We start from the raw sequence: 23,750 nt of genomic DNA, 5'->3' as shown, positions 1-23,750 counted from the left end.
AGAAATGTCATCACAGTCATCTGCCCTGTACTTTTTAGTCAACATGCTGTGGAACCACATAATACGCATTGTGGAATTGTGTGGTTTGTGCAGACTATTGTGTATTAGAGCACAGAAGAGCCTTATCTCTGGCAGTAAGTCGTCATTGAGGGATTTACAGAGTGAATTACTCCCAGGGAGTCACCACCACTTCACCAACCCAAACAAGCCAGATAATGACTGGATACACTGATCTGGGCATGTGACACAAACACACCCTCCTCCGCCACACACACATTCATTGTCAAGCCTACTTCACGGTCAGCACTTCCTTCCCTGTGTAAAGGGCAGGCCTTGTCTCTTGAGCTACTTTACAGTCAAAGTGACATGTACAGATAAACCACTTTCTCTTAATGGCTGGAGAGTAACATTAGCCCCAGGTCAGCTGGTGTGTGTGTGCAGCAAACACTCAACGCTCTTGTACTGTTGGAACGTCCAGCCACCTCCCATCTACTCTCTCCCTGGGCCTTTCACAAACATTGGCATATATGGGTCTAATATGGCAGCAGTAATACTGCTCTGGGCCCACTACTGACTCACACAGCTGTGCTCACTTTGCCTAGTCACACAGGAATATTCTGGACTGGACTGTGTGCTTAATCACTGGAGTCACATTTTGGTGCAAATGTCATCTGTTGGCAACAAATGTGGAGTGCCAATTAATTCAAAATGCATGTTCAGGAGACCTGATGAATGTTAAACAGTTGCCAAAAATGCTGCTGAACTTCATACTGGGGCTGTTAAAGCCAGCCCATGGAGGGCTGTAGCATTGTATTAGCATTTAGCATTTAACACATAATTCAACCCAAAATAGTCTTGAAAACTGACCTATGCATGCTCCACCCACAAAGGCATTTATCGTAGAAACTGCCATGAGGTTGAACAAGCTTTATAGACCATTGATTCAATTGCTGTGCACAGCTCAGTTGATCAAAATACATACATTAGAGAGGTGAAATGTATTTTATTGTCATTTCTAACCTGCAACGGTTTCCATGTTCTGTGCTGTGTTTCTGCATTCAACCTTCAACAGTTACTACATTGTAATTTCTTGCATAGTTTCTACATTTATTATAGTTGCTACAGTAGTATAATTACCACATTTTTTAGATTTTAACATCTACAGTAATATTTTGCTATAGTTGCGATTGTCATTAGTTGCTGCATTAACAAATGTTGAGCAAAGAAGAATTTTTCATTCTCCTACAAAGTTTTGGAAAGTTTTTTCTTTCTGATGACGAGATTTGGAGATAATAGTTACAACAGTATAGTTCAGCAGAGTAGCACAGCATTATCTAACAACTCTAAACACTGTAAACACAGCTGTTTGATGCAAATAATTTGCATATTTTGAGTTGTGTGCTACAATTTCTCATGTAGTTGAACAAGATTTTTGCCAACATTTTTGTGAAACTTTTCCAACTTTACACTATTTGTTATGAAAGAGCTATTTGAGAGCAGAGCATGGATGGGTGAATTAAAGAAAAGTTATAGGACATGTAAAATGCTAAACTCAGAAGCCTTTTCAGACTCCAAGACTGGTGTTTGGTATTCATTAGGGAAACATTGTACATTTCTTTAGCAGTGATGTGCTTTCCCTGCCACAGTTTCCCATTTATCTTTGCAAATGCACTTGAAGTATGATGTTTTGCACAGAGTCACGAAATTGGAATTTAGTAGAAAGACCACATCTGCACCCAACCATGCTGAATCATACATACACCCACTCATCATCAAGTTATTGTGTTTACTTACACACGCCGCCTCCCTTTCTCCATGTTCTCTGTGCTTTTTAAGCATTAAAGAGGCTTTGGCTGTCAAGCTATAGGAAGATGCCACCCAGAACTCAAAGACCAAAATACATCTGTGTTCTACATCACAAACTTTATCTTCAATACACTTGTTACCTTGACTTTTATGTTTGTGGAGGAGATTAGATATGCATATTGTGGAAAGTCAAAAGAAAATAAGTAAAAAACAGGAGTTTTCAAAACTGTAGCTCAAAAAACTGTAGCTTATAACCATGCAAGGCCTGGTTGACCACCAAAACTGCCTCCATCAGAAATACAGCACTTTCATCTTTGAGAGAGAGGAGAAAATCAAGCTCCACTCTTACTTCAGATTTGAAAAAATCTACAAATGTTTCTGTCCATCCTTGAGTTGAGAAGACAACTCAACGTTCTCAGAACAATGGATTGACCACCCCAGATTTCAGACCTCAACATCACTGAAAGTGTTCGGGATACATGCTTCATGAAAAAAATTGGAAAATGCATCCAACTTCTAATACTAAACTTTGGAGGAGTGGAAAAATATCTCTGCAGATTTCTTTGAAAAACGGAAATAGAGTCTTTTGAAAAGAACTTCTATAGGTGCATCATTGAGAGTATTCTCACCATTGCCATCACAGTCTGGTTTGGAAACTGCTCCAGTCAGGACTGCAAGTGTCTGCAGCAGGTGATCAGGACAGCCCAGACCATCTCAGGGATAGCCCGCTCACCACTAGAGGATATTTACTACTCCAGGGTCCTCAGAAGGGGCCAAAAGATCATCAAGGACAAGGACCCAGCCTCAACACAATCTCTTCACAATTCTCCCACATAGCAGACAATATAGGAGTGTGAAATCAGTGACCACCAGAACAATTTCAAGCCCCAGGCTATCGGGACTCTGAACAACATGCACCAAATGGCCCTCCCTCCAACCACCATACCAAATCATACTTTACTGACACAAGCATCTGACCAGTTAAATGGTCTCAGGACCCCCACCCTGATACTTTTCTCCCATGAGATGGTTACTAGAGCATTACAGACTTTCACGTACAGACATGTACAAGTCAACAGTACGTACTATGTAATCCACTGCATAGTTACACATATTGCACAGTGACACTCATGCACACTTGCATACGCTGGCCATTTCAGTGCATCACTATATATTTTCTGTATTTATTTATTTTTAATACTGAATTTGTACACTATGTGTATGACACATGTTTATGTACATTTTTAGGGAAACTTGAGTTTCTATTTAGCCAATACTGCACAGTATTGCACAGTATTTTCACTTGCATTCATACTGCATACTGGACATACCACTCTGTTGTTGTTTTTGGTTTTTTGTGTTTTGCCTGTTAGAATTTGTCATAGTTACAAATGCAAAAGACTGCATAGTCTATAATATATACTGTACTGTATATTTTCTTAATTTAGGTATATTTTTCTATTATTTTTTGCTCTTTTTCTATTTTGTTTCTATTTATTTTAGTTAGCATCGAGCATTTAGATGAAAAATTCATTGTGCATTGATACTATCTGTTTTTTTCTGTGCATATGACAATAAAATTATATTTAGCTGTTGATGCTTTTATATAGCTTTCTCTTAAATATGTTAGCTTAAATGACTTATACCTAATAGTCATTTTGACTGGAAATTATGTATCTATGTGATAGGACTAGACGGGCCTCAAAATAGTTTGACATAAACACTGTGAAATGATTGACAGATTATTGATTGATTAGATTTTAGTCATATTAATTTTTTCTTTGTTATTCTCTCAAGGTGAGTCTGACTCTAAAATAAATAATTTATTATTTGAGTACCTTTGAAAGCAATTCAGCATGCACAGTAGAAGAAAAAAAGACATCACTTATGACAATGCACAAGACTGATCATTCAAATGAACGTCAAGCAGTAAAAAAGACATCCAAAGAGACTAAAGGTCTGTAATGGATGCTTCATTATCCATAGGGTGTGCTTCAGTATAGTCAAAACATCTTAGTGGGCTGGGATTCTGGATTCATAATTTAGTATATATAATGTGGACCTGAATATTAAAATAGAATAAAGTGGTGGATAATTGAGAAATACTTTAGCTGCTAGGACTGAACACAGCATATGCTGTGCTATTCCAGATAACCACCAGGGATGGTGGATTTCTGTCTGAGTCAGCTACAGATAAGAAATGATAACATTCCATTCTTGTATGGTGAAATAATTTGCTTCTCTCTCCAGTATGACAGTCACTTCAGCACCATTCATTCATTTGAGTTGAGAAAAATACAGCTATTTTGAGAAAGGAAGTCATTTTTAAAGGAAAAATGCTAAAGGAAAGAATATTAAATACTACAAATATAGAATCACTTTATTTTCAGGAAGGCATATTGGGGATTTATTAAGATCTTGTTCTTTGTTCAGTGAAGCCCAAATTAGACACTTCTAGATAGTTAATTAGTTATGCATTAAGCTTTAATCATTGTGGCCTGTTAAAGTCCATAGTTGGAGGCCTGTTATGTGAAAATAGTTACATTAGTTGTAATGATGCACAATAAATACTTCATTAAGGCCTTGTTATGAAAATTACTGAACATGAATTATGATCTAAAGTCACATATTTGTCACATATTAGCATATCATTGGCAGCATTTGATTCCCATAGGTTCTGGGTAGTGTTACATAATATCTGGAGTTTACTAGTTTAGTGCTAATAAATGAATGAGTCACAAAATACTTCAAGTTGTTCTAAAATGCAGTTTTAGTCATCATTAATTAATTAAACCTAAACAGGTTTTCAGTCAATTTGCAAATTCACAAATTCGATGCCTATCCATGGCATTTTGGTTGCCAAAAGATTAAATGGCTCATTAACCTCTCAAATGACCAGAGGACAAAGTTTTATTACACACTTCAATAGCCTAAGAATAGCTCAAGCAGTTTGCATTGAAGTCATTGTAGTTACTGAATAATAAAGTTTTGTATGTTAAAAGCCTGGGATTACAAGATGTGAATTTAGATGATTAATTCATGCACAATAATGTTCATAACAATGCAATTATTAGTGATTTTCACATAACAAATCTCCAATTGTGTACCAATACAGATCATAATGAATGAAGCATAAAGCATGTGAATAAACCATTTAGAAGTGGTTAATTCGGTCTTTACTGAACAAAGGACACAGACCTTAATAAAGGCCTCATATGTGTTCCTTAAAATAAAAGGTTAGCACAGATATTATTCTTGACATTTAATATTAACTTTTTAAAGCATGGTTCCAATAATGAAACTGATATTTATAAAAAGAAAAGAAAAAAAAAGAAAGAAAAGAAAAAAAAAAGAAAATCTACATCTAACATCTAAATTGTTTTGTAGGGTGTTTTGAGTAATACAAACATCTGTATTTGTTTAATTATTATGTATGAAAGGGTAAAATTTAATTCAACAGATTCCCTGAAGCATCTGAGGAAGTCAGCATGCAAACTACTAAAAATGAACAGAGTGAGTATGGTCTTGTATGTGCAAACATGTATGTATAAGGAATACTGACAGACTGACAGCATGGCCTCATGAAACTAATCTTCACTTCAAAGAGATTCTGACTTTACATCATCTTCAAATACATCTCTCATATGACTAGAGAGTGCCAAATATTTTAACAAGTGTTTTTTTCTTTCCTTATAAAGACTCTTTGTGCTGTTTGGGCCATGACCTTAAGTAATACAGACATGCCATTTTTGATAGCTCATCTTTGTCTGTGTAAAAAATGTGTTTAATATAATTAGACTGCGCAGAGGAAGGTGATCTAGGTGTCGGTGGCTCGTGGGTGATGGCTGTTGGAGGTGGTGTTATGACTTTGTGCTGAGCTTGTTAACTGGAACAGCTGATGGGTATTAGCTTCGTTTTAAAAAGCCTAATGGCTCCTGGACTTAGTTTGCTAAGAGACACTGAAACGTTGAATGTTCCTCTGCTTCACAAAGAAACAAAGCAAGCTGGTAAGAAGAGATAGATAGATAGATAAATATAGTGAAAAAATAGATAAAAGAGACACAAGCCCACACCCAAGAGAAGCCAAAGACAGAAAAACAAATCAAAAGAGAGTGCCAGATATGCTAGCTGATGAACGCATAAATTATTTTGTTGTTTTATCCATAGGCCACATTGTCTGTTGCTCTCAGTTGCGGCAATCCATCTGCACGTCCGCCATGTTGGAGCGGTCAAGATATGCTAATAAACAAATACATATGTGTTGACAAGTGATGAGTTCTTATACAGAATTGGTTTTGTATTTGTTTTGTAATAATCCTCAGACATCTACATTTTGGTGATTATTCGAACATCTAATTTACATGGTGCTATATTTGTAAAATGCATCGGTTACCAACAGCTGGCTAAATATGAGCTGTCAAAATTGAAATAAAGAAGCTGATAAAAGCCTTGAGAAGTGAGTGATATTTAGATTCACATTGACGTATTTTATCTGATGCTTACAGGCCAGTGATGGGATCCCTCTTGAGCAGAAGACAATGCAGCAGATCAAATACAAGACAATCAACATTTAATAACATGTTCATAAGCATTAATTGTAAACTAGCTCTCATAAAAAGCTCCCATTTTGCTGAGGAAGACTGTGCATTGATAAGTTCAGGTACTGATGATGTGTGACAATATCTGGATTACAAATGCCACACCAACTAATCCTAAAGGTACTGGAGCTCCATCACTAACAAAGAATATAGATCTGCTGCTCCCCAGCCCAGTGCTGGGGGTGTTTATACTCCTCCAGCTAAATTTGATAATTCGCATGGTTATGTGTGTTTTAATATTTTAACACCAATGTGAGTGCACCTTAAAAGTTACTGAACCCCTTAAATGGCCAGTTTTATTAAACACTTCTATAACCTAACAATAACTGCATTGAAGCCCCCGGAGTTACTGTAAAATAACCTTTAGTATGTAATAAGACTGCAATTGTAAGGGGGTAAATTAGTAGGGGTATCTGGATACTGTTAATCATGTCCTATCATTATTAAGGAAATTTCAACAGTCTAGCAATGTATCTGTACTGCCTACAGTACAAAGTCTGCAAACAACAAAAACAACATTTGCATGCATTGACCAGAACTATTTAATCATAGCTGTTACTTCACCTGCTTTCCCCCTTTCCTATATTTTAATATTTTATACTAATGGTGAAACCTTATTCTTTGTTGATATTGCTCTTGTGTTACTGTTTTGTTGACCAGAGGAGGATGGGTTCCCCTTTTAAGTCTTAGTTCCTCTCAAGATTATTTCCCTCTTAGGGAGTTTTTCCTTGCCACTGTCTCCCTTGGCTTGCTTACTGGCACTTAGGTCTGAATTTTTCTGTAAAACGTCTGTTGTAAAATATGAATAAAACTTGGCTTAATTTTAAGGGGTTAACCAACAATAACTAAACCAGACCCCAACATAATAACACACAATAAAACATGCACACATTTTAGACTAACTAAACAAACAACAAAACAATAACAACAATAACAGTTACCATGGCAATGGCAGCAAAGGGCTTTAGAGTGCATTTCTGAAGCTTGGTGATGAATTTACATCACACGTGCATTGTAAAGCCCCTGCTGAAGCCAGAACGTTGTGTGCGGTCGCTTTTATTTCTATTTTTATAACTGTAAACGTGCTGGTTAGCTGGAGCAGCAGGAAAATGATTTGGCCTGCACGTGGTGTTAAAGAGTTTAGCATGAGCTCCAGGAGAAGAAGAATAGTCTCACACCAGCAGCATACCCATGAATGTGAGAATCACTCTTCATGCACATAAAATTCAGTACAAGACCTGAAACATCATGAGAAGGGGCTAAACTAACATGAATATTCCATATGGGTTACAATGCACAATTACTCAATACTAACAATCAGTGTAAATAAAATAGTTCACATCAAATATACCCTATATAGATTATACGATGAAATAAGCTTAATACAAAACCAGGAAAAAATCAATCATACCAACAAGTTATATGTGCTTCACATATATGTATAGATTTAGGTATATTTATTTATTTGTATTTTTATGTTTATGTGTACACGGCCACATCTTTATAGACGTCCTAAATAAGTATTTATGCTACATACATACAGTAGCTTTCTTAAACTGCCACTCTGTAATTGTACTGAATGCGGTCCGGCGGTGTTTATGACATGCCGGCACTGTAGACATGCCTTGCTGAGCCCAATGCAACATTTATTTATGTATGTATATCTATGATTTGATCTACGTCACATCATTGGACAGCCCAGCAGACTCAGAGGAGAACACAGTTTTGTAACATCAACCTTTTGTTATTTTGACATGAGTTCAGAAGAAAAACCAAGGAATGCCATTTTTTGCTAAAGGAAAATGCTTTTTTTGTTGAATAGAAGAAAAGAGCTACTGAATCACAGTGAGGATAGCAGGGAGGGTCACCTCTGGCCATAAAACATCCAATGACAGTAAACACTAAACTCATAACCCACATCATAACACAATAAAACACAGCCAACACATAAACACATCTCAAACTAATAAACAACAACATTTACAACAGCAACAACACCAACAAATGTCCCTTTCAATGGACACAGGCAGGCGCAGCATTGCTTGTCATGCCTCTTTGAGCTCTTCCTGAAATGCAGAGCTTGTGGCAGACATCACATTATTATTATTATTATTATTATTATTATTATTATTATTATTATTGGCTCTATGATAAGTGAGTACTACAGTTCACTACTATAAGTGAACTACAGTAATAATGAAATATAGACAACAACAGTAATCCAGCATCAACAGAGCAGCTATAGGAGGGAATCAAAGCGTCTGTACTGCATACACATGTATGTGTATACACATACATATGTCGTACATATTAGTATTCCAGTACATTAAATGCAGTAATATGTGTATGATACATACACAATACATATTACTTACATATAATCCTACATATATATTTATCACTGTAGTATTACTGTAATATATTTGCAGTAATATATCGCTGTTTTTGTTGTTTTTTTTTTCAGTTTTTGACATAATGTGAAAGTACCTGTGGTCCTATACATTGTTTGTGAATTTCATGATGAATTGACCAACAGAAATGACCCAAAATGACTTGGAAAAAGGTCTGGTTCCTTTGACTTACATTAACTTTAGAGTAGGTTTTTTCCTTTGCCTGTGAAGTTCTCATTTTGGAGATACGAGATCTATTTTCTTAAGTGTCACATAAAAGAAAACATTTTAATTGAGGACTTATTTTGTAAGTTTGCTTTCTCAACCAATAGACAACAACTCTGGAACCATTGTATGATGAATTTAGAAATAAAGATGAAAATTATCACAGTGAAAACATATTTGATAAAACTAAAGTGCACTATGCAACGCTTCTCCGTCTCCATCCAAACAGCCGTGTGCGTATAAGGCTTATCGCCCACATGTATCAGTTTGAGGGGAGAGGTGTTGAAAGAGTCCTGTGATGGATCAAAGCTCTCAGCATTCCTGTACGCTGCTCTCTCTCCCCCTCTCATTCACGTCCTACTTGAGAAATATGATTAGAGACGGAAAGTGAGTGGAGAGGGGAGTTCCTAGTACATGAATTCTGCACATTCCTAAAGGCCTCTCAAAGGATGAATCATGAGCGTATACACATACACACCCACCCTCCCACTCACCCACTCACACACAGATCCCTGTGCCATGAGTCAGTGTGTCTGGTGAGGGATCCCCTTGCTCAAATCCTGGTGTTTGTGTAGCTCATTCCCCAGACAACCACAGCATGAGACGCTGTGAGAAGAGAGGTGAATTCATTCATCACCAAAGGGAATATACTCATGAATAAGAGTTATAGTAACATAGTAACACTACAAGCTTTTTTTAGGATACCTGTAAGAATTCAGACAATTTGCACAATTTACAATACTATATTATTTCACTACTCAGTACAATTTACAATTGGATAGTATAGTATTAATATAATTTACTGATTGATATTACACTACAAGTATAATGTACTATAGAATACTACATTATCTACATCATCATTTACTATTGGATGATTTAGTACTAGTACAATTTACTACTATATAATAATAATAATAATAATAATAATAATAATAATAATAATAATAGTATAATTTACTACAATTTTGGCTACTATAAGGAAATATTACTGTATATGGACCATTCTACTGAATTAGTTAAAAAAAAAAAAGAAAAAGAAACAAGTATTCAGACCTTAGACAATTCCAAGGACTATATTATGGCATATTTAGACTTAATGCTGAGATACTAATATGCTAAATGTATGCAAAATTATAATTTTTAGGGTACTTTCTATTGGAAGGTGTCTGTTCCAAACCCTAACCCCCTAAATTTACACTTGTGAAAATAGTACTTATTTTTTAGTCTACAGACAGAGCCTTATTTTGGCCTCACACCTGCATTTTAGAGCAGAAAGTGAGACTGTATCCCTGTCCCTCATGGCCACATGGTGAGCAGTTAGATCCCATTGTTTTTATGTAAATATGATAAAAGTCTGAAAATACATTTTTCTGCAACTAAGGAAACTTTTTGTGTTTTAATAAAAAAATATTGTGACATCAGCAGAGAGTAGAATGCAAGGGTAGCCATGATCTGCTGTGAGTGCCACTTTTTATGGAACACACAGCAAGAAAGATACAAACACTGAACTCGAAGGGGAGGTCACCATTAACCATACACTTCACCCTGACAATGACCCCACACACACACACACAGACAAAACACCCCCCGACACAGAACATCACAAATAATACTACGCAATATGTGTATTACATACATTTAACTAAAACACAATGACATGAACAACATAAATTGTCCCTTTTCAGGAGGGTCAGCACATACGATGAGTCTTTGCATGGCTGCTTGCGTGGCCATGCCTGCCAAGTCTCTGTAGTCAGTATGCATGTATTGTAGCGACCTGCTACTGGCCTCTAGACCCTCACGAGGCATGATCATTAAGATGAACATGCCAGGCGGATCATCGGGGGTGCGCGCCCTCAAGAAAAAGGGAATATTTTTGTGGTTCATGTTTTTGTTTGTCAGATAAAGGTATGTGTTTTTTTGTTTTTTTTTAATGTTGGGGTGCGGGGTGAGGTAGGGTGTTTTGTGGTAGGGGCTGGTCTACCATCAGGAGATGCTGCAGTAGACTACTCTACTTAGTGTCATTTTTTGCAATATTAGTTTTTTCCTGAACACATACAGAGCTACATCTCAGGTACCTAAAAGTTTATACAATATGTAATAAAACTGACATACATACATAAACAAACATATTATTATTATTATTATTATTATTATTATTATTATTATTATTATTATTATTAATATTGACTGCTTTTCTCAATAACAGAAAATATCTAAAACAGGAAAAAAAACAGGTAATATGACCAGCAGAGACAAGAAACTTAATAAACATGAGCAAAAAACAACAAAATCAACAAAAGAATTCTAAATAAAGTGAGTGTTAATTAATCAGTAAATATGTTAACACTGCATTCAGTCTCTTAGCAACTCTATCATCTTCCCAGATAAGGATCTGAAACAAAAACTGATCCTTAAACTTCCCCCAGCGGTCATTTTTATGGTGTGTATGGTTGTAACCATGTAACCATGGCAACCTGCTGCGTTCCATGGGTACTACGTGTAAAGGCCATGGCTCGTGACTAACATCCCACTGAGCGCGTCAAGGATACATACTAGGAACCTCTGCGTCACAGTGGGGCGCGCGCCTTTTTTATTTATATCTGTTAAGAGTTCTCTCAGAGAAAACCCAGCCTCGTGCACTGAACTGATCAAAGCTCGTGAATGTAAATGAGCTGGTAAAATTAGCGCTATTGGAATTGAGTGTGTATTAGAATTCTGTCTCACGAGCTGGAATTGATCAGTAGAATTTTCCCTCCCGCGCTGGAACTGACTAGCGGAATTCCGCCTCCTCCGCTGATTGGCTAGTCGTTCACACTCACAGGCACGCCGCCGTTTCCGTTAGCCAATCCTGGCGCGGGAGGGCGGGGCTTGGTCGCAATACGGGTGGAGAAATAAATAAGTAAGTAGCGCAGGCTGGCTGAAGGGCGTTGTCCATAATGAGAGCGTTTAAAAGTGCAGAGCTGCGTGTGTAAGCGCTCTAGTCTCTGCCTGTGGGAGTGTGTGGAGATACGCTGTAGCCTGGACTCGGTACTACTGACAGTACATCTGCTGCTGCTGCTGATAGCCCTATCCGCTTTTCTTCATCTTTCCCCTGGAATTACTTTCACTTCGCTCACCGTAAGTTGGACTTTTATTACAGTTCTGTTTGGGTTTGCTTGGTTTATGGAGAGTGAAACACACTGATGGCACCCGTGGGATATTAGAGTCATATTTCCACATCTTTATAGAACATTTTGAATTTTTTTCTACGTTATATTTGCATGAGCTTGGCACTTTTTGATAATAAAACACACGAGAAGCAACAGTCTAAATCCTCTAAAAGTCCTTTAGGTTGCTGGTCTTGTTGTAAGGGTGTCTGGTCTTTCTGCATGTTTGCTCTTACTGAATATTTATCGCTCTTGCTGTCCAGTTAAGTTGTTTTATTGAGCCAAATAGTCACGTTTGAAGAAAAAACGACTCATAATTATGCTACAGGTGCACTTTAACATAATAAATATGTAATAAATGATATGCTTTTGAAGTATTTTAAAGCATTTGTTTGTTTGTTTATTTTTATGTTTATTTATTCATTCATTTCGTGGAACAGCTCTGCCTTCCAAAACTCTGAATATAAAGGGGGCACTTTTCCCCAGCTATTAGTTCACACAAGCTGCACATTGTGCTGGGTGCAGGGCAGGTACAGTGTGGCACACCCAGCCCCGCTCGGCCCGTTACATGAAGGCTGATACTATAATGTGTCATTCCACTTGTACAGGACCTTGAGGAAACATGCTGATCCTCCTTTGTGGAATCATCTTCCTGCACATCGCAGCCCTAGCACTGCTATTTGTGTCCACTGTTGTCAGTGTGAGTATCTATTTTACTGTCTGATGTATTGTTACTACATATTGTTGCTATCAGTATATGTGTCAGTGGAAAAGAACATTATGCGACACTTTGGTTAACCTTTGAGGAGCAGTAATCCATTGACAGTAACTGCAAAGTTGATTTTTCTCCTTAATAAGAGTTTTTTGGGGTTTCCACAGGCCTGGGCTGTAAGCCCCACTAGCAGTGCTGACCTGTGGGTTAACTGCACCACAACCAATGGAGCCTACAGCTGCCAGACTGGTGACACTGGAGGTAGGACACTTTTTTTTTATCAGCATAGCACTACTGCACTGGGTCACTGAGGGATATGCAGAGATTTCTTTGCAGCCTAGGCATTTGCTCACATTTTACTCGGCATGGGCTGAATGGCTGCACATCTGTTCCAAAGGTCAGAAGCAACGGTCACTTCGCAGCACACATACTGCCCTTTTCGCAGAGGGCCTGAACTTGGCATAACTCTCAAAGACCCTCTGCATGTTTACCACGCTCTGTGGTGGGCGTGCCTGTGGGCTCCCATGCCTCTGTACTGCCATCTAGGGGTGAGAATGCAGCTGTGCAATTTGAGCAGGAGAGAGAGAGATCCCCCAGCTCCAGAGCCTCATCTCTGCAGTATAAATAGTTGCTGTGCTGTGCTGGGGCTGAGCTCAGAGGACCCTTGTTTGGGAGTGGAAGTCGCAGGCTAGAGCCATTTTGTGGGGAGGTGCAGGGTGGGGCATGGCTCGAGTATTTAAAGCGGCTCAAATTTAGACAGCTATCCGTGTGTGTATGCATGTATATGCGTATGTGTGGGAGTAAGTGGAGTGCTGGGAGATCCTCAGACTACTCCATGCTGAACATAGCGTGCCGAAGGGTCGGGTCACACGGTCACACCCACAGATCAGATTCAGATAGTGTCAGTGGTGAGATCAGAGAGAGGGGCAGACGTCCATACAGTATGAAGAAGAAGTTGTGATTTGGAGTAGTGTGTTCTGAGATGTCTGAGGTGTTTACAGTTGAATGTTCCTGAAGTTGTCCAAAGCAATGTCACCCAAAACACACTTAATGGGCCATATCATTCATTTTTCATATATATATATATATATACACCGTATTGTTCCTCATTTAAAAGTAATCTGAGCTAGAACAAATCATAATGTCAGTGTGAATGGGCGGAGCTAAACTGTTGAAGACTGAAAACCGAATTGAATGAATTGCTTTTGTGACAAGAACAATTCAAAAGGCACTGTTTTGGCAGCCTCTACAGGCTGAATGATAATGGTAGAACCTCCAAAAGCATATATTGCACATGTTCAGAAGAAGTCAGTACTCTGTTTAGTTTTACTGCTGCCTGTGCTGGGATGATGTAATGGTTTCAGAATGAACATGGTCTCTCTCTCTGTGTTTTGGTAATGAGGTAGGGCCAGCAAGCTCCGCTGCGTCAGCCCATGCCTCTGTCGGTTTGTTTGTCTAGCGACTTCAGTAAGTGCAGTGCAGGAGTGCTGCGTTTGGTCATGGAGCTGCCCAGCAACCTGCCCTGGTCACATGGCTGCTGGGTGAAGTCTTCAACAGCCCTAGCTCTTTTGTATAGATCTCCTCATAGCATTATCTCCATTTGTTAAAGAGTATTAGCATTAGCACTAGTAAATCAATGAGAAGTCTCATTGGAGGAACAGTATCATATTTTACTATTGTGCCTGATGGAGTGCCCCTGTATCTTAATTAAAGGGCTTTAAATGGAGCTTTTAGTTGGCTGATTGACTTTGGTTGTATATTTGTTTACCAGTAATTTCCATAGTTTGTGAGCGATGAGCAGCAGCTGCTGAGGTGGAGAAGCTCAAGCATGCAAGAAATCTGATTCATCACACAGATTTAGGAGGGTTTATAAGACCCTCACGGTCTCTCACGCGCTCAGACACAAAGCCGGAGTCAGGTCAGGTGACCCTAGGGCATACACACCGAATCATAGTCAAAGAATTAGAATTGCCACATTCTTCAAACTCATACAGTGCAGTATATTGAATGCTAATGGATGCATCAAGCCAAAGTAGTTACTTCTTACTAATCAGCATGAATTCAGTGAGATGCTTATTTGTTTAAGCAAACCATATCAGTTGTTATTAAATCAGTAATGTACCATTTAAAAAGCATCAGAAATGTAAAGTTGCAGGTTTGTGTGCATGCACTTGGCAACTTGGCATTGCAAACATACTGTAAGTGCAGATATGTCAGAACATTCTAGCTGTCAGGAAGTTATGGGCAGTGTAGGGAGGGAAGGAAGGGAGGTTTACACTAGACCAGAATAGAAAGTCTATGTGTATTTTTGTAGCTTGTATTATCAACTCAATGTCAGATATAAGCAGATTGTACTACATTCACATTCTTAATATGAATAGTTTCTTTGATTCTGAAGGAAATCCTGAGAGGTTAGATCACAGTTCTGATCACAAGGCTCATGTATGCAGATTTTTGAGCAATTAAAATGCATGTGCAGATAACAATTGAACCTTATTCCTGCAATACACCAGCATAGAGCATCAGTGTTATCATATATTTCAATGAATGACAGTTTCTTCAGGCAAAGAGACTGAATTGCATTGGTAAGCAGCTGAATCCACCGACAGCCAAAATGTCTAGTTCAGGACTGCCCAAAGTATTAAATTTGTATTAAGTTACTTCCCTTTCCAATTTTTAAAAGTATTCTTTTTTAGTTGTACATTGTTTTGCCATTTTTGGCCCTAGACCCACCACAAACATGGCACTTGGTCCCCTAAGACAAACAGTTTGGGCACCCCTGGTCTAGTGGAAGACTTAAAAAATAAGGTTCCTGAATGGTCCTAGGCTTGGATATATGCTTCTAGAAAAATCTTGTGTGCAGAACTTTAATAAGGTCCTTCACACTCCTATATCCCATTTACAAAACTGTTTCTTTAAAAGAACCATGGATTGAAAGGTTCTTTGGGCAATTAAAAGTAGTTAATCTATAACATCACTCCAGAGAACCCTTTTTTGGCACCTTTATTATTCTTCATAGTGGGAACTCATAGACAAATATAGTGGGTATAATGTAGTGAGTACCACTACTCCCCACTGCAGACTGGGGTTTAATTCCCTACCCGGGCACATACACTGTGTCCTGCCAGTAAGAGTCCTTGGACAAGACTCCTAATGCTACATTCGCCTACCTCTGTAACATGATTAAATTGTAAGTTTCTCTGGGTAAGAGTGTCTGCCAAATGTAATCATCATGTACACTGTGTTTGTATAAAGATATTTGTGCAAGCCAAAAAGCATAGAACACAAGCCAAAGACCATTAGTTAGTAGAGGTATTGTAGACCTGGTGATGGTTATAATAGCCTGGTAAACACTGCTAAACACGAGAGAGAAATCTGAAGCTCCATGCATGACCCTTAGAAAAGAAATAGACATGCTAGGTATTAAAACTGCATACCACAACCAAGTTAGATTACTCACATTGAAAGAGAAACTGAAAAAGCGTAGAGGGCGAGAGAATCTAAACAAGTAATCAAAGTGATGCAGACAGCTTATATACTAAAAGTAACATTTCACATGGCACTGGTATAACTACTTGCATCACAAGTGACCCTAATCCTAAACATAACCATGGTGTTTAGCCCCCTAAATGGCCAGGGCCCACGGGCAGACCCAAAGTTTTATCACTCACTTCTATAACTTTAAGCTCAGCCAATTTACATTGAAGTCCCTGTAGTTACTGAATAATAAGCCTGAATATGTAATAAGATTTTGATTTTAAGGGGTTAAAACTTATACTTGAATCTAAACCAGTCTGATATTAAGGAAGTCAATGGAACCTTCATTAGTACATTTATTTAAAGCCAAACAGTCCCAACTCTAATGGTGTCCAATGCTGCACAGGAGATGACATGCAGACTGATTGTTTTTATTATAGGTGGGCAATATGACAATACTATGGTTATCATCTTGATAAATAATGTCTCAATATACTTTTCTGAGCATATTTTGGATATTGTTTGTAAACGTTCAACTGCTTGGTTCATTATAAAGAGAGCACCATTAGTCCTGTTTAATTGGATTTAGTGCAGTACAGTATATGAAACATTGAATAACAATCTTTTGAATGTGTTTTTTATCATCCATTTAATCCTAACAAACTTCAGAAAAAACAAAATATCGTTATATAAATTGTAACAATGGAGGTGCTACAATATTATAATCTTGCTAATTGCTAATTTTGCTACTACCCCATTTGTATGTCTGAAGACTCTGTGAGTCATGCCTGTCATATTGTTCAGCCATGAACAGTCTGTGTCTTTGTCCAATGCTCCATTATCAAAACAACAAAAATGCATTTCTTGGAATGCAGGAAATACTAATGGAATAAAAAGTACACCCTCCCATGCTAACTCCCCTGTGTAACAGTTGTTGCGTACCTAATGCAGAATGCTTTGAAAGATGGGTTCACGTGGAGCTTTTAAAGCCATCAAGCCCAGGTGCTGGGGAGGGTTAACGGGCAGTGTTTACATTTCTCTGGCTCAAGGACAAGAGCAGAGGATCGATATGTGAAGAGCCGGTATCATTCTAAGTGTCTGGAGCTTTTAGGAACAGGATACTCCACATTTTAGCATGCCCCATTAAGGCATTCTGGCAGCCTAGAGATCTTAGGCTCCTTTATGTATAGTAAACATGAGTCTAGCATGTCCATGCCTGACGTGTTAAGTAGGGCTGTTTTGTATCTTTTGTGTTCAAAAGCTTTGAACAAATGTTGCATTCATTTTTAGAACTTAGTCGAGTTTCCAATCACCGAAAGCCTCTTTTCGTAATGGATGCAAGGGCAACAAATATTTGAGCTTGCTTAAAAGGAACATCTTCATAACTTGGTTCTTTTGGAGCTAACACAGATCCACTGTAAGAACATGTAATGTAAGGTGATCTCAATCCCTTTGCTTGAGCTCAATTAGAGGACTTAACTGTAGCTTTCTGCTGAACGAATGTTCTAATGAATGTTTCCTCTCTTTCTGATTGCAGTATGGATTCAGGCGGTCCAGGCACTGATGATCCTGTCAATCATCTTCAGCTTCTTGTCCCTCTTCCTGTTTTTCTGCCAGCTCTTCACGCTGCAGAAGGGTGGACGCTTCTTCCTCACTGGAGCCTTCCAGATCTTTGCCAGTGAGTGTTGATAAATCTAAAATTTAGATTAGTCATGCTTTGTTTCAGTGCTACCTGGACTTGCTACACCGAAGATGTACACCACACAAAATAATGTGTTCCAGAAGCTTTACAAGAAATGACCACAGAGGCATTTACGTCCTTCTTTTGCCGCACATGGCATGTCCAACCAATGCCACATTGTATCAGATCCAGACATAATAACAACAACTCATAACATTAGACAAGGCAAGCTATTGTCCTTATGTCCTTGTCTGGATTAGGAAAAAAAATGATGAATCACTGCGATGATGTGAAGGGTTTGTTCCTCATAAAAATGTCCTGCAATACACAACTCAGTCGTCATCCATTCACCCGAGCTCGTTCTTGGTGTCTGTTGAGGCTCACTTAGCTGCTTTTCCTTTATTAGATAAGGAGACCTCAGGCCCTCGTCATTTTAATCTAATGCATCCTGTCACCTTCTGTTATACAACAGATCATGCAAAAAACACTTAAATGCCATCCATGTCAATTACAGACAATCTTCCTGAGGTAATTCATTCAGATTAATTAAATTAGTATACGGACCTCTAATTAGGTCTAGTGATCAAGCTCACTCATGCTGTAAACATATTTATCTTCATTTTAATGATGAGTGTTAGGGAATCATCATTGCTGCAATAGGAAAATCTCCAAAGCAGTAACTTTAGGAGCAGGAAAAGGTGGACATCTAAACATCTGTTAGTAGTTTTGAACCATTTCTATTGATTCAGTCATCACAAAATATTCACCTAATGCAAAAGGGCAGTTAGCATTTTTAAATAGTCTCAAAAAAGAGAAGAAAATGAGTTATGCTAGTTATGCCAGCAATAACATGTTTCTAACTGTACTGTAGAGAACAGAGTAAAGACTGTGGGAATATTAGTCTTTTGGGAGCTGTTTGCAGGTTGCTTGCCCTTTGGAAATGAAGTGTTACTGGAGTTGCTCATTAGCGAGATCTGAATGTCAGAGGGAAGTTGGGGATATGAGCGGAGCAGATCGGTGCCCACCGGGTTGGCACCGGAAACAGAGGCCCCGACACAAGACGAAATGTCACGGCTGGCACGCTGGGGGTGGATCACGTCCTGCCGAACCTGAAAACAATGTCAGAAAGTGCCTTGTCATGCTGGTGCAAGTGGGTTATTCTGTAGAAGACAGCGTCGGCTGTGTCTGCTCAGAGTGGGCTGTAATAGATGCTGCCTCGCCGGGTTCAGTCGAGGACATTTAGGAAAGTTAAATGTCAGCGGTGATGGAAGGAGACTTTTAGCTCATTCACTCACACAAGTAGGCCCAGTTGCTTCATATATTGACTCTGCTTTAAACACTTACATAGTGAGAATCCAAGTGAAACTGGCACATGAAACAAGAGGCGACACTAAATATAAAACATTAGAGAAACCAGAGGCAGTGGGTTGCCCTTTGTCTTACCATTTGTGACATTTGGATAAAATGTTACATAGTTTTACTATGTCACTGCCATGCAGTATAACTATGAGCATAAGAAATGAACATCCATCTATTTCAATGAATAAGCCACCTCTAGATAGCAAGTGGAAAATGTCATTTGTATAGCAAATATTCAACGCATGTCACATAAAGTTGAAATGACAGGTCATAACTCAGTGTATAAAGTTGAATTGCACCACATTTACTGCTGAATTAATGAAATATTAAGAAAAATTTGATACTACTTTATAGCAGTGTTTGTGGAATGTTACATGTTGACAAGGCAGCATGGCTCCTGGGGGCTTATGAGCTTTCAATTGTACAGGGGCCTATTCCTGTTTACATAGCTGACAAGTCATGTGACAAACCATGTGACCAACAGCAAACCGGTAATAATGCTGCATTCTTTATCAAGCGAGTACTGGGACGGTTACAAATTCCAAGTGGGAAAAATCCATTTGAGTGGACGTCCAACTTGTAATTCTTACTTGGAAACACTCAAGAGCATCACTTCAACAAGGCAGCGCCCATAGACCAAAAAGGTTATAGCACCTTTTAAGCTTTTTTGGTAGACTTTGAGTTGATGTTTGTGTATGACATGCTGTTTTTTGTGACATCACTACATACAGAGGGATACTTTGATGGCTACAAGCTTAAGTCATTATGTGCATGAATCTTAAGCAAACTGTATTGTTTTATGTCAATATCATCTCTATATTAATAGTCAACTGCCATAAATTATCTACTTTTAAAATAAATGAAACACATAACTGAACAACTCCAATGAAAAGGATTTTAAGAGATTTTTAGATGCCCACAGCAGCCAAAAGAGTGCTACATTACAGTGAACATCCATTTTTTCTCGACCTCAAACAGTTGAAATTATGTGAATGCTTTGAGGTGGGAAGTGGGAAGTGCTGAGTTTGAAAAATACTGATTGTCATGAATGCAGCATTAGAAATCGGCAAGTGTTAAACAGCTGTTTCCAATCTTAATGTTCCTAATAATGAATATGTTTTTTCCCATCTTTCCAAGGCTTTTTGTTATTGGTATATCAAATTGTAATATCTGATATCGTAATAAAGCTGACTATATCGTCTCTCTTCAGGTCTTTTTGTCATGAGTGGAGCAATCATCTACACAGTGATGAGTTCCGAGTGGGTCCCGCCGTCCGAATCGTTTGGCTTTGCCTACATCCTGGCCTGGGTGGCTTTCCCTCTGGTCCTCATCAGCGGGTTAATCTACGTCATCTTGAGGAAACGAGAATGAAGCGGCGCCCCCTATCTGTGGCCACCAGAAGTCTAAGCTCTGAAGCTAATGTACCGCACTGCATCCACAGACAACTTTCAACAGCCGATATCTTCCCTTGGGTGTCGCAAAACCACCACCTTCCCCCCTCAGAAAAAGACATATAACACTCAATACTGTCATGATCTGAAGATGTATATAGTATCTATGGTTTAAAACCTATTTATAACACTTTTTACATATATGTACATAGTATTGTTGTGTTTGTTGACAAAGAACCTCTTAAAAAAGCTTTTTGTTTTTAGCTAATTAAGTGCCTAAAGTGTGTGTTTGTCAGAGGTAAGTACATTATTAGCCATATTGTGTGTCAATTTTATTTTCGTATACTGCCAAAAACAGTTATAAAAAGTCGTTTGAAGTATTTTAACCAAAGAGCATGTATTACATACAGTGACAGGGAGAAAATGTGTTCTGAATGAAACGGCTTTAGAACTTTAGAGAGAAGATAATGCAGACTTTCACATAGTGATGACTTATGCTTAGGTAAATATAGAGTGGTTGGCCATTTTTCTGCTTCTAAGAGGATATTAAGTTCATACATTTTTTGTTTCTTCTTTTTTTATTATTATTTTTATTCAACAAAATGGTGCTATGTATTTACCATTCCTATAGCCATTTAGACTTTATCTAGCCAGATAGAAGTTTTAAAGCCAATGCCTGGGAGTAGAAGTGACATGTACATGCTTCTGTACATACAGTACTTACCAAAAAAAAAAAACTCATTTTATAATAAATTGTGTTTTAAATAACGTAAGACTTGATTTTAGTTCAGCGATTGGTTTTGACAGATAAAAGACTTAGGAGAATGTAGCACATAGTTAGTGCTGGGAGAAGTCCATGACTGAGCATTAATGTAGTTTATTTTACTATGAGACGTGAGGCTAATTAGAGTACAGTAGAAAGTTTCTAGCACACGATTCATTAGGTCAGTTTACTCTGCGGTGATTGTATGCTCTTTAAGTGAGCGCTCATATACTGTAATAGCCAGAAGGGCATTACATTAACAAGAACCACCAGGAAGGTATAAACTGCCTTGTACAGTCCCATGTAACTTGAAGATGAAAACGAGTGTGAGTGCCTACACTACATTAATCTGTTGTGCATTTAAACCATTGTGTCTTCAGCTAGCATTAAAAAAGCCAAAGAACACCTAACAAACGTACAGGTAAAACTATATGTTCTTTTGATTTAAGGGACTCTTGGTGGTAGTTTCCATGGATAAAAACAGGCTTGTGAATTGCTGATTACAAATTTTAGGTTGGAAGAAGTATGAAAATCCAGTTTTTTTGCGTTTGTTTGCGGAATTCTGCTGATACTTGAAATGTGACATGCTGACAATGTCTGCCGTCTTTGAGATGCATTGTATCCACCATGGAAGGTAGAAGTCCATCACCGTGTTTAAATGAAGATCATGTGGTTGTTTAAAAATACATCACTGGTGAACTTATCTGTACAGACCGCACATCGAGGACCATGTAGGAGAACTCTATAGTAGGATCCCTCTGCAAGAAAACAGCACTGAAACCAACAATAAACTACCATTAACTGAATATGCTGCCTGATCTCATGGTTATTACATGATTTATGTAACTAATGTTATGTGTTCAAGGGCATGCCTCAAACAGTGAGCTAATCAACATAACAGAAACCTGTAAATACATAAATGGAGTCTAGATATGACATTTAAGAAGTATTAAGAAGTATTGTTTGACCTATAATCGCTTCTTTACCTGCATTCTCCTGTTCAGAAGCCGTGTTCACAACGTTATCCCAGTTTGCTTATATTTAAAAGAAATTAAGCACTAATTTTGACCACCACAATGATTCATAACAGATTTGCTGAATCAGTGGGTTTGACGACTGCAGGATAGAAGATGATTATAATATTAAAAATTCTAACATTGTAAGTTACTTAGCACTGTAGGGTTGTTCTGTAAGTTATTTTAGAACTTCTTAATGTTACTTCTCCAAATGCTTGCAAAGGCAGGGTTTGTTTATATGGTCAGAGGAGGAATCTTGACCTCTTATGATGGCCAGCTTAGAAAATGCCTCTCTGTGTAACGCTGAAAAGCTGTTCAAATGAATGCCTCTGCTTGTGTATTTATTAAAAGCCATTAAAGAGATGTTGCTTGTTGGAATATGGTCTGTTTTGGTGTTTTGGCTTCAGTACAGAAGGGAAAAAAACAAGGCAGTTTCGGTCCCCTGGAAATGATTCAGATAACAATTTAAATATTATATGATTATGGCGCCATCCAGTGGTGAAGCACCAATGGTGCAAACTTCTGAAGAAGTCTTAGAGAGTGTAAAAGGTCGCCCTCCAGTGGTCTGAGTCTGAACATACGGATAGGCATCTTTATTTCTTAAAAGAGAAAATATACAATAACTGCACCAGGCAGCCATAAGTATTTTTATTAACTATTATTGGCAGTAAGTGCGTTATTGACTCTAAATAATAATAACAAATACACATAAACATAGTCATAAACAAAGTTATTGTTGGTTAGAAAATGTGCTGTAAGGAAACTGCAGTTACAGTACTGGGTGGTAACTAAATATTGAACTTTCTCAAGGTGTGTTTAAGCTAACACACTGACATACACTGTTTATGTGTTTATTTTCAATTGTTTAGATGTTAGTGTTTTTTTTTGTTTTTTTTAACAAATGAATGTTTGCTGTCCCGCTAAATAGCTTTATGTATCATCAAGTCCTATAGGTGTAAAAATACAAATGTATGCTACTGTGCAAAGCTGGCATTCACTTATTTAATTTCCAGTCAAAAATGCCTTTAAAATCTCATGAAGCACCCATAAAGTTTTCCATTTTTCAGCATCAATGAAAAAAACGGAAAACATAAATTTACTAGAAAATTACAAAGAAGCCACAGCAACTAAATATGATAAACTCACTTTCAGTTTTTCAGAGAAATCTGCGGGGATATTT

The 23,750-nt window shown here is 38.0% G+C and overlaps 1 protein-coding gene across 1 annotated transcript; it reads left to right on the top strand.

Annotated features, from left to right (window-relative positions):
• The first annotated feature begins 11,946 nt into the window (after window positions 1-11,946).
• Window positions 11,947-22,948, top strand: pmp22b (peripheral myelin protein 22b). The gene is made up of 5 exons (XM_036572019.1): window positions 11,947-12,142; window positions 12,780-12,871; window positions 13,051-13,144; window positions 17,898-18,038; window positions 20,611-22,948. The coding sequence occupies exons 2-5, from the start codon at window positions 12,794-12,796 to the stop codon at window positions 20,769-20,771; spliced, it is 474 nt and encodes a 157-aa protein (XP_036427912.1). The 5' UTR covers window positions 11,947-12,142; window positions 12,780-12,793; the 3' UTR covers window positions 20,772-22,948.
• Window positions 22,949-23,750: the final 802 nt, after the last annotated feature.

The sequence above is a fragment of the Colossoma macropomum genome, unplaced genomic scaffold (genome assembly GCF_904425465.1).
Source record: "Colossoma macropomum unplaced genomic scaffold, Colossoma_macropomum, whole genome shotgun sequence".
Lineage (NCBI taxonomy): Eukaryota > Metazoa > Chordata > Actinopteri > Characiformes > Serrasalmidae > Colossoma > Colossoma macropomum.
The sequence above is the reverse complement of the archived record's forward strand: the minus strand, read 5'-3'. Positions and strand labels throughout refer to the sequence as shown.

Bases quoted from the DNA above. Each gene is read 5' to 3' on its own strand.
- pmp22b (XM_036572019.1), top strand. From the start codon at position 12,794: ATGCTGATCCTCCTTTGTGGAATCATCTTCCTGCACATCGCAGCCCTA. The intron at 12,872-13,050 runs GTGAGTATCTAT...GGGTTTCCACAG, and splicing joins TTGTGTCCACTGTTGTCAGT to GCCTGGGCTGTAAGCCCCAC. The intron at 18,039-20,610 runs GTGAGTGTTGAT...GTCTCTCTTCAG, and splicing joins AGCCTTCCAGATCTTTGCCA to GTCTTTTTGTCATGAGTGGA.